The 13092-nt window shown below is 39.0% G+C and overlaps 1 protein-coding gene across 1 annotated transcript; it reads left to right on the forward strand.

Moving 5' to 3' along the window:
* The first annotated feature begins 11207 nt into the window (after positions 1 to 11207).
* Positions 11208 to 12892, forward strand: LOC147305339 (E3 SUMO-protein ligase ZBED1-like). Its single transcript, XM_086278017.1, has 2 exons — positions 11208 to 12102; positions 12327 to 12892. The coding sequence occupies exons 1-2, from the start codon at positions 11208 to 11210 to the stop codon at positions 12890 to 12892; spliced, it is 1461 nt and encodes a 486-aa protein (XP_086134143.1).
* Positions 12893 to 13092: the final 200 nt, after the last annotated feature.

Raw genomic sequence — 13092 nt, forward strand, 5'->3', positions numbered from 1 at the left:
AAGTTTAACCCACATCCTCATAGGTCCTGTAGGGGGCACTGTTTCTGAATTTTAGCTGTATAAAATAAAACCGATTAAAAAAACCAAGTCAATGTGTTATGCTTTCTTTAAATTTGATTAGATTTATATTATTATTATTATTTTTACCACAGTTATTGTTTCTTGCTGTGATTTTGCTGAGTCATCACACAACAGACTAGATGTTGCTGTGGTGTAAACTTAAAAATAATGAAAATCTTTAAGGATATTGAACATATGTATGAAAAAAAACAATTCAATCAAAATGAGAGATTAGTGGCTCTGAACATAGCAGCACCTTTGAACAAAAGGTTTGATTATTTAATTAATCTTCCATTAGAGGTCATTAAATAATAATTTAAAATGGGGGCATCTACTTGGACATCATCCTCTATTACCCGAGTCAAGGAGGCAATATTTTTGGTAGTGTTTGGATATGAGCAAGTCAGTCTCTCTGTCTGTAAAAACATGTTTTTGAAACTTTTGTAGGGGTGTTAAAATCCAAAATTTAAACCCACCAAGTTCTTCAAGATCAACATAATGATTGAATCAACTTTATTAATGCCTGAACAAATTATCTACTGATAGACAAAAAGCCTCATAACTTAAGGCTTTTTAGGAATTACGATTCTTACAAGTGTGTTGTGCATTGTTGACATATAGAAAGTATCTTATTAAGATCATGCCAGATGCCACATTTGACCTCTGACCTGTCCTTCAAGGTCAACACACTGATCTGAAGATCAAAGTGATAATAAAGCTATATAGAGCTATTTAAGACTGTGTTTCTTCCTGCCATTCTTTGTATTGACAACATATAGGGAATGATGTATGAGGATTATAAATATCACATCACTTTGAATTTTTTTCAAGGTCAAACTTTCATAAATTATGAAATGATACTGTGATAGAGATTCTAAATATCACATTATATTTTGCATCTAAATGTCACATGACACGTTTGAGCTCTGACTTTTACATGTCACATCTGCCCGTCTTTCAAGTTGACCCCAAAAATGTGTTATATGTTTAATTTTATCAAGCAAAAGCACGAGCTGCTAATTAATTAGAAACATACTTTAGTATAATATTATATATTAATCTCAAGTTATTCATATGTAGTCATGTACAATTCAGTACCTATTATCTACTCCTACATAATGTTTGTGTAATCAAAGTAAACCTCTGTCATTCTGCCCTAAAGTGAATACTGCGCAGAGAGTGAGCTGCATTGATTTGTGGCTCAGAGTGCTTCTTGAGGAAATGACTGAACTAATTTAATCTAATCTTGCAGAGCATTTTGTAAAAACCACAAAGACATCAGACACAAAGTTACATAAACAACTGTCCAGGACTTTTTATATTCAGTTACGACATTTTTTCAACTTTTTTCCTTTTTTTAATGTAATGTAATGAAACTTGACACACATGAAGCATTGTGTTAGAATGACAATTTCACATCAACTTGAGCTTGAAATAAGTGTAAATTGTCACCATGCTTTGGATTTACACAATCTGGCTTCTTAAACTGGAACAAAAATAATCAGGAGTGACATCGGCTCTCAGGTTCCATTCAGGCAAACTGTTTCACAAGGTGAGATGTTAATGTGCACAGACTGAGAGGAATCCTGACTGAGTGTCAAGTTAACTATCCAGTTTCTTGTCTCCGTGTTCAGCACATAAGACAGACCCAGAATAGCCCTGCTGACTGAAGTCTCTACAAACAGGTGAAAAGTTCATCTGCATGTTTCTGAAAGATCATCTTTTTCATACACTCATACAAGTGAGCCTGCAGGCATTTGAGAGTTCACTTTAGCAGATGTTAGTAATGTGCCTAAGGTCACTAGATGGCAGCATTTGACTCATTTCCACTTCAGGATTTCTATTTCTATTCGATTTGGGGAGAAAATGTAAAACTTGGACGAGCCATAGGTTGTTTTGTTATTTAAAAATCCAATTTATATTGACATATTTGACTGAAGGTAGCCTGTTTTTCTCCAGCATTTAACAAAGGAGATACAGCTCTGTGTCCTCTCAATGAAACCCCGTAAATTCCTTAGCCATCAACATGTCATCATGACATAGGTCAGTGCTCTTTACACTTCATTACCAGAGCACATAAGCCAGACGCCACTTTCTATAAATATTCACTGTAGCTACTCACACCTCTTTGGGGCTGGGAAAAAAAATGTACTCGCGCTGTAGATGCTTGTAAAGTTCCACAGCAGATTCCCATCATAAAGTTCACCTTTTTACTTACATTGATCCTTAGAATATGTAGCGCTGAAGCCGCCTCACTACACCCCCAATAAGGGCGTCTACAAATCATACCTGATGAATTTTAAGGTATTTTCTTTAGCAGTTTGCTCTGTTACAGATGCTTGAACTGTATTTATGATAAAGGATACATGTATGATATAGTTAAGCTTTAAATGCAGATGTTCATACCTATTGTTCATAGGAAAACAGCAGTTTTTAAAATATATATTTTTAAATGATTATAGTTAAATAAGTTACAGTTGTGCTTAATGTGATGCTCCACTGAAAAAAACAAGCACTAAAATGAGAAAAAAACAGTGGAAAAATTACCTCAGTGCTGCTGTTGAAGACTGTTGCTTTAGTCAGTGTCAACAAAGCTCAGCTAGAGTAGAAAAGCACTGTATAAGTTATTTACTTCCCTGCTTGTTTGTTGTTTTGATCGCATAGTATTTATTAGCAGATAGAAATTACTCGTCATAAGAAATCATTGGACTGTTGATCTTTTATAACAAAATGTGAATCTGATTATTAAGACACACACTGTAAAAAAAATCGTAATATAAAAGTATTTTACTGTGTATTTTATAGTTTTGTACTGTTCTTCTACAATATCATTAAATTAACGTAAAATCACTGTAAATGTAATAAAACATAATTTTCTTGTTTTTTAAATGTATTTGTCTGTAAATATGCGTATTTAAATTGTTAAAATACATTCACAAATGCATCATAATTTCACAAATATTTGTCCGTTATTTGAAAGATTGAACTGTTAAATTCAAATGTAATGCTATGGAAAAATATATAAAATGATTCGTAGAAACTTTTTGTACATCAAATAATAATAATAATTATTGTTATTTAGGGCGTGGCTCAAGAGTTGGCAGTTCGCCTTGTAATCAGAAGGTTGCCGGTTCGATCCCTGGCTCTGACACTCTCGGTCGTTGTGTCCTTGGGCAAGACACTTCACCTACTGGTGATGGCCAGAGGGGAATTATAAAGTGGAATTGTAAAGCACTTTGAGGGTCTCATAAAGCGCTATATGAATGCAATCCATTATTACTTAAACCAATTGTTAACTGTATATTTAAGTATTATTATTCATATTGCCGCATTCATTGACCTTGTTTATAGGTAATTTCATTGTTTAATCACATTAAATTGTTCCTAATTTAATGTTTAAAAGCACGTGAAAAAGGCAAAATCCCATGTGAAATTTGGGCAACAAACTGTATTGTCATTACTGAAAATAACCGTATTTTCATGGGAAAGTTATTTTCTGGTATTTTCTGGTATTATTTTGGCGCCCCAGCTGCCGGATTATTACTGTTTTTTTAGTTGTTGTTTTTTTACGGTGCACTTAAAAACTCCAGAAATTGAGTTGAGACTCTGATCTATGAAATTTATGTTGCAAAGCCACCAGTTATGGGCTATTAGCCAAAATGTGGGTAGTTTCGATCAATTTTCAACCTATGAGGAAGTATTAACAAAGTTCAATTTCATGTGTAACAAAAGAGAGATGATTCATGTGAACACCTTGAAGTAAAATTTGAAAGCATATGCTTTGTGCTCGACATACGGAATTACTCATTCTAGTGTTAGATCAGAGTAAAATAAACGAACAAAAAAAAAATCACAGAATAAACTAAAATAATCATGTTAGTAAGCCAACCTTGAACTAAGACAGTCATGTTTAACAACTTCAGATGGTTTTCTCTACATATTTTCAGTATCAGTTTCGGATTTGTTATCATGTTATCTTGTAAAAGAGTCATCCAGTAAGACCTTTGCTTAAATTGCCACCTCCCTCAGAGTATTTCCACACTCTTGCCAGCCAAGTTGACAGCATATCAGCTACCATCAGGCTATTCTTAGAGATCCACCACACCAGATAAGACAGAACTCTACTATAACAGTAGTTGTTGACAAAACACAACACACCGTATCCAGCAACTTGTAAGTCCTGAGGGGATTACAGCCTCTGTGCTGTTCCGGGATACATTTCCAACACTCTGCTCTCTGTAAAATATCCATGGAATCCCTGTGCCACCCTGTTACCCCATGGAATAACTGGACGAGCATAGTGGTGGCTCAGCCTCATACCACGCAATTATCTCAATTAACACCAGTGCAGGACCTGCTGTAAGCCTTGAGAGAACAGCATTACGAGGGTGCTGTATTGAATTCATGAGATGGAAAAAGGTTGAAGAGGAGAGGTAGGAAGGCGAGGGAAGCGAACGAGTTCACATTGTAACATGACTAGAGTGACGCCATTGGTTGTTGCTCCTCATTCCATTGTTTGATACTTGCCTTGGCAGGAACATGAGGTGTTATAAAATATGCATCCTGAACATAACTTCTATAAACCCAGCGGGAGACCTCCAAGTCTATCCATCATCATATCGTTCTCCCATCAACCACCTGTGCTGATATCACAGCTCAATTTGTCATCTGTCACTTGTCAGATTTTTGGAGAGATTTTGTTGTAGAAGTAGCAAAGTTAGAAAAGACTCAGATCACCACAGAGCAGCAGGAATAACAGTCAAAGTCAAACAGAAGCTTTTAAAATGCTGGCATTTAAGTCAAAGTGGGTAAGACTAAATTTTGTCTGTTAACTTTTGTGAAGGGTCTGAGAAACTGCCTTTATTAAAATAAAATTATTTTAATGTACAATGGTCTCTCATTTATCGTGGGAGTTACATTCCTAAAATAAAAAATTTAAAGATGTTTTAAGGCTGTAAAACCCCTCACTACACACTTTATACACCTTTCTCAGACAGCCATGAACATTTTCACTTTTCTCTCTTGTTTAAACAAGCTCAAAGATACGTAGCAAAATAAGTCAAGTATTATAAAATGAAACCAAAGATCAAACCCTGTTTTCAGGTCCAGGACATGGGAATAGAGCAGCTGTGAAAGAATTCATTAATGACTCAATGGTGCGGAAGTAGAGGAAGCAAGTAGAAGAAGCTGAGTAAAGTTTGACTTATCTGACTGTTTTGTTTTGCTTAATGCGCCTTATAATCCGAAAAATGCAGTAACTTCTACCTTCCATTAGCATCTCAACTTTTTGTTTGTTTCGTCGACATTGTTGTGTTTGTTGGGGAGAAAACAAACATACAGTACAGCACTTCAGAGTCACACTGCTAGCAATCGAAGATTTATGTAAATTTGACAAGCTAAATGCATTCTGAAAAGCACAGAGGAGATTGATTGACAAAGGTCTACGTGTTCTACATCCAATCAGGACATAGAATACAATGTGCTGTTAAAAAAAAAAAAAAGCCTGCAAAATTGCACACAAAAAAAAAAATCTGCGAAACAGCGAGGCTGCGAAAGGTGAACAGTGTTATAGCGAGGGACTACTGTATACAGTTTGGGTTTTTTTTTTGTTTTTTTTTACAAATTTGTTATGAATTTTGGAATTTCGTTTTTTTCATTCGTTGAATGAAAATTCTATTTTTATTTCATTCATTTCTACATTGAATGAAAATTCTATTTTCATTCAACTTTTATTGATAGGAGAACATATCACAAGCTGCACCACAGAAACAAACATATCAGTACATAGTCTAAACTTTATCCTGCTCATCAAACAGGTTGATATTTCATGCAATGGATTATAATCTAAAATGTAAGTCTTTGTAAATGGTCATGGAACACAAAGTGCAGTGGCAAAAGAGATGCCATTACTTTGTAGACCATAAAGATGACTGTACTATATATTTAGGTTTTTAGAACCAATGCCTATTGGAAACCAATAGATATCAAGATATATCACTGAAACATACAATATGTTGCACAAATGTCAACCATGGTGTCACACAAGACAGGGATCATTAAAGTCAGTATGAATGGTTCTGTTGATTTGGGAAAACTTGCTCAAAGCTTCAGAGGTGAACAACCAGTGCTCTTGGCAGCATTAGTTTAGTCAGCACCAATAGTTATTCACAGTACATGACTTGGTCCATTGTCTTTTATTTTGCAGGGGACGTGGACTTTCATCTTTGAAAACAACTTTCATCACATACAAACAGCCCATTTGTTATTCCGTCTCATCTGTTTCTGTATTTAGAACTGACTGGGAGATCCAGATTCAGATGTCACAGATCTAGTGACTAGTCACAGATGTCAGACTACTTTCTCATGTTCATGACCATCCAAAACACTCGAGTCTATGACCAAAAGACTTACCAACTCTCTATACATCATCAGGAGAAGATAGGTCCTAAAAGTGTTGCTGGCAGTCAAACACACATGAGGGAGAGTGTTCACATGTTTCAAAAGTTGGAGCAAGAGGGAATGACAGCATGAGTATTATGCTAGTTATTAATCTTTTAATCTTATTTTTTTTAATGAGAATTACTTGTTACTTTATTTTAATGAATTGATCTAAAACTATACCTTAAATGCAACGTGGTACATTAAACAAATCTAAATGTATCAATTTTCATGAATAAAGCAGTAAATATTTTTTTGTACTTGACTAATTTCATAATATAATCAATGAAAACAATTACAATGGTTACAGTAAATATATACATCTGCTCCCCCCAATGTTCCCAATGAATTTTGTGCAAAAAAAAGCTTTTGACTTTAAATACAGCTGAGGTAAACGCTACAACTGCTTTTGAGTGAATGCTCTAACCATGAGGAGGCTTGTCAATCTGAAACCATATCTTAGGAGCCTGTCTTCACCCACTCTGTCAACACTAGCCCTGCTGTCTACCCCGTTCCTCCGCTCCATCCATTTACTAAGCTTTCTATATTAAGGCCCAGATGCCTCCTCCCCTTCCCATCAAATTGCTGTACATACACACACACTACTTGGTATTCTCCTGTTACACTCTATTATGATTTCAGTTTTAATGCACATATGATCAACTGCAACTGCTAAGTGTGTACACCGAGCATTATGTTTAGGATTGGAGTAACTTTAAGGGGTTTTATGTGTTTCACACCCCTGAAGAGCTGCTGACAGCATATAAAATTACAGTGATGCCTGCTTTAAATAGTACCTCTCCAGTATATACTTTTCAAAATAAAGTTTTCTGTGTTTGTCAAGCTTTAAATATTACTGTATGTCTTCCAAGAATCCCATATTTGTAATATATCCATATCTTTATCAGTTCCTTAACTAATCAGTACTTCTCTCTAACATTTAAAATTTTAACAAACATGCAGATTAATCTGTACGAAATAAGTATGCACTGAATATTCCTTTATATTAATCTTGATTTGTGTTTTTTTTGTCATTTATATTAAAAAAAGAAGACAAATACTTTTTTTTCTTCTTTTTTTTTCTTTTTTCTTTTTGCTCTTTTTTGATGTTGACATTTTTTATCCATCATCCGTAAAAGGCTGGTGGGGAGTTGTCATCACCCTACCAGGTGGGCGGACACATAAGTTTGTGAACATGATAGCTTAAGAAAAGGGTGACAAAGATTATGAAGTTCATACCATAGGAGCAGCTACTAAAAATATTGCACAATTTCCATTTCAGTAAGCTCAAGGGTAAGGTCGGTCAAGTTTCCTAAAAATCTTGAATGTGATAACTGTCACTTAGGATGTTTTACTGATGCCATAGTTGCATCAACTAAAAATCTCTGACAGGGTAAAATCTTAGGGTTTAGAGGTCAAGTTCTATATAAGTCTTGTCAATTGATAACTATGTTCATGAGCAGGACTGGGATCAAAAAATTGACGCTGGCATTTTTGGTCCATTATTAATAATCCGATTCCCCTCTCGCCCCTGCCGGTGGTCTATCCTTCAAGCTCGGGTCCTCTACTAAAGGCTGTTTTTAGGACTGCACTCTTCTGGCCAGAGATATTGGATGTTGTTCCTGGGATCTGCTGGAGCAACTCCCCTAGCTTTGGGGGGGTCACTGCACCAAGTGCAGATTGCGGGATCGACTCCTGACCAGGGTGTCTGCATCTAGTAAGGGTCCCTAGGCTAGTAGTGATGGGATTTCCGGCTCTTTTTAGAGATCTGGCTCTTTCGGATCGGCTCACTAAAAAAAGCCGGCTCTTTCGGCTCCGAACCGGCTCTTCAGGTTGTTTTGTTGCTTTAATTAATTTATTATTAACAATAATATAAAATTACGCACAAAAAGAATTACTAACGTTAAAAAAAACAGTGGTTTTATTTATATATGTTTATATATAAATATATGCGGTGGCCCCTAGAGACAAAACACGTACAAACTCCAAAACACATTTCTAGCATGAACTGAACTTCCAAAGCAGAGCTACTAGATCACTTAAATTACATTAAATTAAATCAAAAGCATGTGTGTATTGTTTGTGTATTTATACACAGGCACTCATATATATTCAAATAATAAAAATTAAAAAAAAAAAAAAGTTCATTTACCTGTTACTACCACACACCAAATCCGGTCGTTGGTACTTGCTGGCTTGTGTAGCCACAAGATAGCAAAAGCTCAACACTGCGCCCAGCATCCTGGAGCACTTCTGTTGTCTTGTCAGACCCAGGATCCCTGAGCAGTTATGAATTATATTATTAGTATTATTATATGTATTTTGGTGTTGCTTCCCTTCTCTGTGCTTGTGTATACATGTGTGTGTGTGGCTGAGCACCTGTTTATAGGCGGCGTCAGGCCTGGAGTCCTGCAAGGGGACTGGCCACACCCGAAGCCACACACCTGCTGCTGATCAGGCCTCGTCGGGGGAGCTACTTAAGAGAGTCTTGGAGCTCCCACCGACGCGGGATCATTGCATGAGACTCCACGTTAGTCACCCTGTCTAAGTTTAGTCAGAAAGTGTATGCCTGCCATTTCTGAGTGTCCTGACAGCTGCGCTATTGTTTCCCGCAGGAAGAGCATGGAAGGCACGGAGAGCAGCGAGCACCGGGGGGTGCTGACACGGGAGCAGAGAGCACACGGACTATTCACGGGAGACACGACACGGGAGTCTGGGAGAACACGGGGATTTATTGTTACGTTGTTTTCACTCTGTAAATAAACACTGTTTGTACATAGAGCACCGCGCCTGGGTCCTCCTTCCCCACTCCTTCCACGGTGTGCCATGCCATACCGTGACATGTCTTTTGTACGTGTTTTGAGTTTTTATGTGCTTCTGAGTTTTTACGTGCTTCAGAGTTTGTATGTGATTTGAAGTTTGTATGTGCTTTGTCTCTAGGGGCCACCGTAAATATACTTTTATTTATTCACTCCACATAAAATGTAATAAATAAATCATATAATACAAAAATCAACTATTCACATTTAAACTTTTAACTATTTAAATTTTCAGCTTTCTCCTCTTACAAATTTAAAGTGAAAACAACACAAAACACTGCAAACCATAACACAATTAAATATAAATTATAATATGAAAACAAAAAGAACATGCATATTCTCTGTCATATGGGCCCACATGAATAAACTTTTTTTTTTTTTTTTTTTTTTTTTGCCTGTCCCGTTTGGCTCTTTTGCCATCAGAATTGTTGTCTAAAGGCAAAGAAAGATGCCCAACGGATTTACTTTACCAAATTGACCATCCCAGCCTTGCCGTAATGGTCCATTTGATTCACCTTTTATTGGTTTATTTTATTTTCACTTACTGAATACGGGACAGACTTGACTGGGGGAAAGAAGGGGAGAAAGAAAGAGGGAAAGAGAAACAGCTGAGAAGAGGGACGGGGGAGAAGGGCAAAAGACAAAAACCAACAGAACGGGCAGAGAAAAAAAAATGCATATATCAATCACCTGGGTCACCTGCTGAGAAAGAAAAAAGAAAACAAGCAGAAGAGAACAAGAGTAATAGAATAAACAACATCACAATGATATATGGGAATATGACAGTAAATACTAAATATTAAACATTATTGTGCAGCACATAAGATCAACAGAACACAGTGTGCTTTGAGGTAGGAGCCAAAAAGGGTGTAGTTTGTGGGTGTGATCAACCGTGTGTACACCTGTGAGCATGGACGCGCTTGTTTTTTGTTTTTTAAAAGGTTCCTTCATGTAATAATCTGCTAGAGGGTGTGGGGGGGCCACAGCCCCGTCCTCCAGGGCATGAAGCAGGTATGGAGGAGATCAAAACTCCAGACATCCAGAGGCCCCCAGAACACAAGAGACCAAGGAAGACCAACAGAGGGGCAGCCGCGCCACTGTCCCAGAAAGAGCTGAGGAGAGTCCCAGATGAGGGCTCACTCAGCAGCCGCGGAGCAGAAGCCAGGGGGAGTTGCAGTGACGCGCCCGTGAGCTCCGCCGGCAGCCAGCTGCGCCTGAGTGACCGAGCCCCAGGCCGAGAGGCCGGGGGCACCCCACCTCCGAAGTGGCCCGAGCGAGCCCCACGCTCCAGGCCCCGATAAGCGGCCGCCAAGGAGTGAGCCGGTGTGTACCTGGACGCCCATCCCCGGACACAAAGAACCACCAACGCACCGATGTCTGAGGGGGTCCGCCACTGGCAGGGGAAGTGGTGGTGGGGGGAGATAGACCTCCAAACCTTGGAGGGCCTGAGATGTCCCCAGAGAGGTGGCGCCTGACACCCAACCTGACATATAGACACAGACATACAGGCACACACAGATACAAACATCCATTCCCACCCTCATGCTCTCATATGCACTTACTCCACACTCAACCAACGTGGAGACAGACATAAAGAGACGCTGTACTAGAGCTGGGCGATATAACGATATGTATCGCGATATAACTTTTACTCGATAGAGAAATTAAACTATCGCGATAGACCTCGCCGCTCTTGTCCTCTTAAAAAAAAAAAAAAAGAAAAAAAAAAGTCAGCCAATCCAAATTAAGTAGCGCAGAGCCGAACCAATCACAGCCGCAGCGTCACATCACGTGACTTGTTACGTACAGCACAAGTGCCAAGGCGCACGTGCGTATTTGTTTGTGAAGCAGCTAGCAGCTAACCGCCGTGTCGACTGGGTGATGGAGAAAATGAGTGCACCAAGTAGAGAAAAATCAACCGAGAGAACGGAAGAGAACACAGATGACAGCTCGAATGCCGAAGAGATTGTCGAAAGGAAGGGCCGGAAAAGTTCCGTAGTGTGGAGATATTTCGGCTATTTGAAGTCCGACAAAAAACAGAGTAGCACGCACTGTAAGTTGTGCCGACAGCATGTTCCCACCAAGTCTGGAAATACAACTAACCTGTTTCATCACCTGAAGCAGTGCCACCCACAAGAGCACGCTCAATCTCTGACTGAAAGTGTTAATTTGTCATCGAAAACAACCGGGGGAATCCCTGCGAAGCAGCAACAGTCAATTGAGTCGGCTTTCTCCAGCGTCTTACCATATGACAAAAAAGCTAAGAGACATAGCGACATAACGAATGCCATAGCCTACTGTCTTGCTAAAGACATGCTACCAATAAACACGGTCGAAAATGAAGGATTCAAGCAGCTAATTAAGGTACTGGATCCTCGTTACCAACTCCCTGGACGTAAACATTTCTCTCAGATAGCGCTTCCAACGCTATATAGAGAGTGCCGTGAGGCTGTTGAGAAGGAGCTACAAACTGTATCGTTCTTCGCTACTACATCCGACATGTGGTCAAGTTGCACGTCAGAACCTTACCTTAGCCTTACTGCCCACTATATCGACCAAGACTGGAATCTGAAAAGCAAATGTCTTCAAGCTGCCTACCTTCCCGACGACCACACGGGTGAAGTAATTGCATTAGGACTGTCAGAAGCGCTTGCATCCTGGGGACTGAGTGAAGACAAACAAGTCTGCATCACAACCGATAGTGGGACAAATATAGTGAAGGCCACATCCCTGAATAACTGGACCCGGCTGCAGTGCTTCGGACATCGACTTCACTCAGCTATCGGTAAGTTGGGAAGCAGAATAAAATTAAAAATGCCTCTTTTAATTGTGTTTTTGAGCCCATGTAAACATATTAAAAGCTAGAGATCTAAATCACTTCAATGGTTATTGTTAAAAAATAAACATCAGAAAGAATATTCTTCATGTCAGCCTATTTATTTGAGGTAATAGTTGCTTAAATTAAATTCTGAGGTTAATATGTGCTATTATTTACCTTTTTATCCACAGAAAAAGCCGGCAAAGACAAGAGGATGGAGCGAGCTGTGGCCGTGTGTAAGAGAGTGGTGGCCACCTTCAGTTTCTCTTGGAAGAAGAAAAGGGAATTGGCTGCTGCTCAGGAGGAGCTTCACCTACCCCAGCACAAGTTAGTGACAGAGTCGCCCACCAGGTGGGGCTCACGCCAAAAAATGGTTAGGAGGGTTCTGGAGCAACATAAAGCTATCTCTCAGGTCCTCAGTGCAGATAAGAAGACCAGGCACTTGGTTCCCTCCTGGCAAGATCTAGATGTTCTGGAGTCTGTGCATGTGGCCCTGAACCCACTACTGGAATTCACAGATTCACTTTCTGGAGAGTGTTACGTGAGTGTGTCCTACCTCAAGCCGATGCTTCACCTTTTCAGAACACAGATTCTGAAACCATCTGAGGTTGAAACACAACTTACAAAAGACCTTAAGATGACAGTCATGACATACCTTGATGAAAAGTACAATGACCAGATTACAAATGAACTGCTTGATGTTGCAACCCTGCTAGATCCGCGCTTCAAAGTACAATACATTAATGCAGAACGTTGATGCCATCAAAATGAGAGCAGTGTATGAGATGTTGGGGCAAATTGAGCACCCATCCACTTCAGCTGGAACGGAGGAAACAGAAGATGGTGGAGCTGCTGCAGTACTACCAACCCAGAAGAAACAGAGAAAGTCACTGGGCAGTTTCTTTAAGAAATCCCACCCCACCAGCACAGGGCTCACTGAGAAAGAGACAGTTGAAA

This window comes from Aulonocara sp. 'chitande type north' Nkhata Bay, linkage group LG20 (genome assembly GCF_057382095.1).
Source record: "Aulonocara sp. 'chitande type north' Nkhata Bay isolate Kocher_YH1m ecotype deep benthic linkage group LG20, A_spYH_male_GT1.1, whole genome shotgun sequence".
NCBI classification, from domain to species: Eukaryota; Metazoa; Chordata; class Actinopteri; order Cichliformes; family Cichlidae; genus Aulonocara; species Aulonocara sp. 'chitande type north' Nkhata Bay.

Bases quoted from the DNA above. Each gene is read 5' to 3' on its own strand.
- LOC147305339 (XM_086278017.1), top strand. From the start codon at position 11,208: ATGAGTGCACCAAGTAGAGAAAAATCAACCGAGAGAACGGAAGAGAAC. The intron at 12,103-12,326 runs GTAAGTTGGGAA...TTTTATCCACAG, and splicing joins TCGACTTCACTCAGCTATCG to AAAAAGCCGGCAAAGACAAG.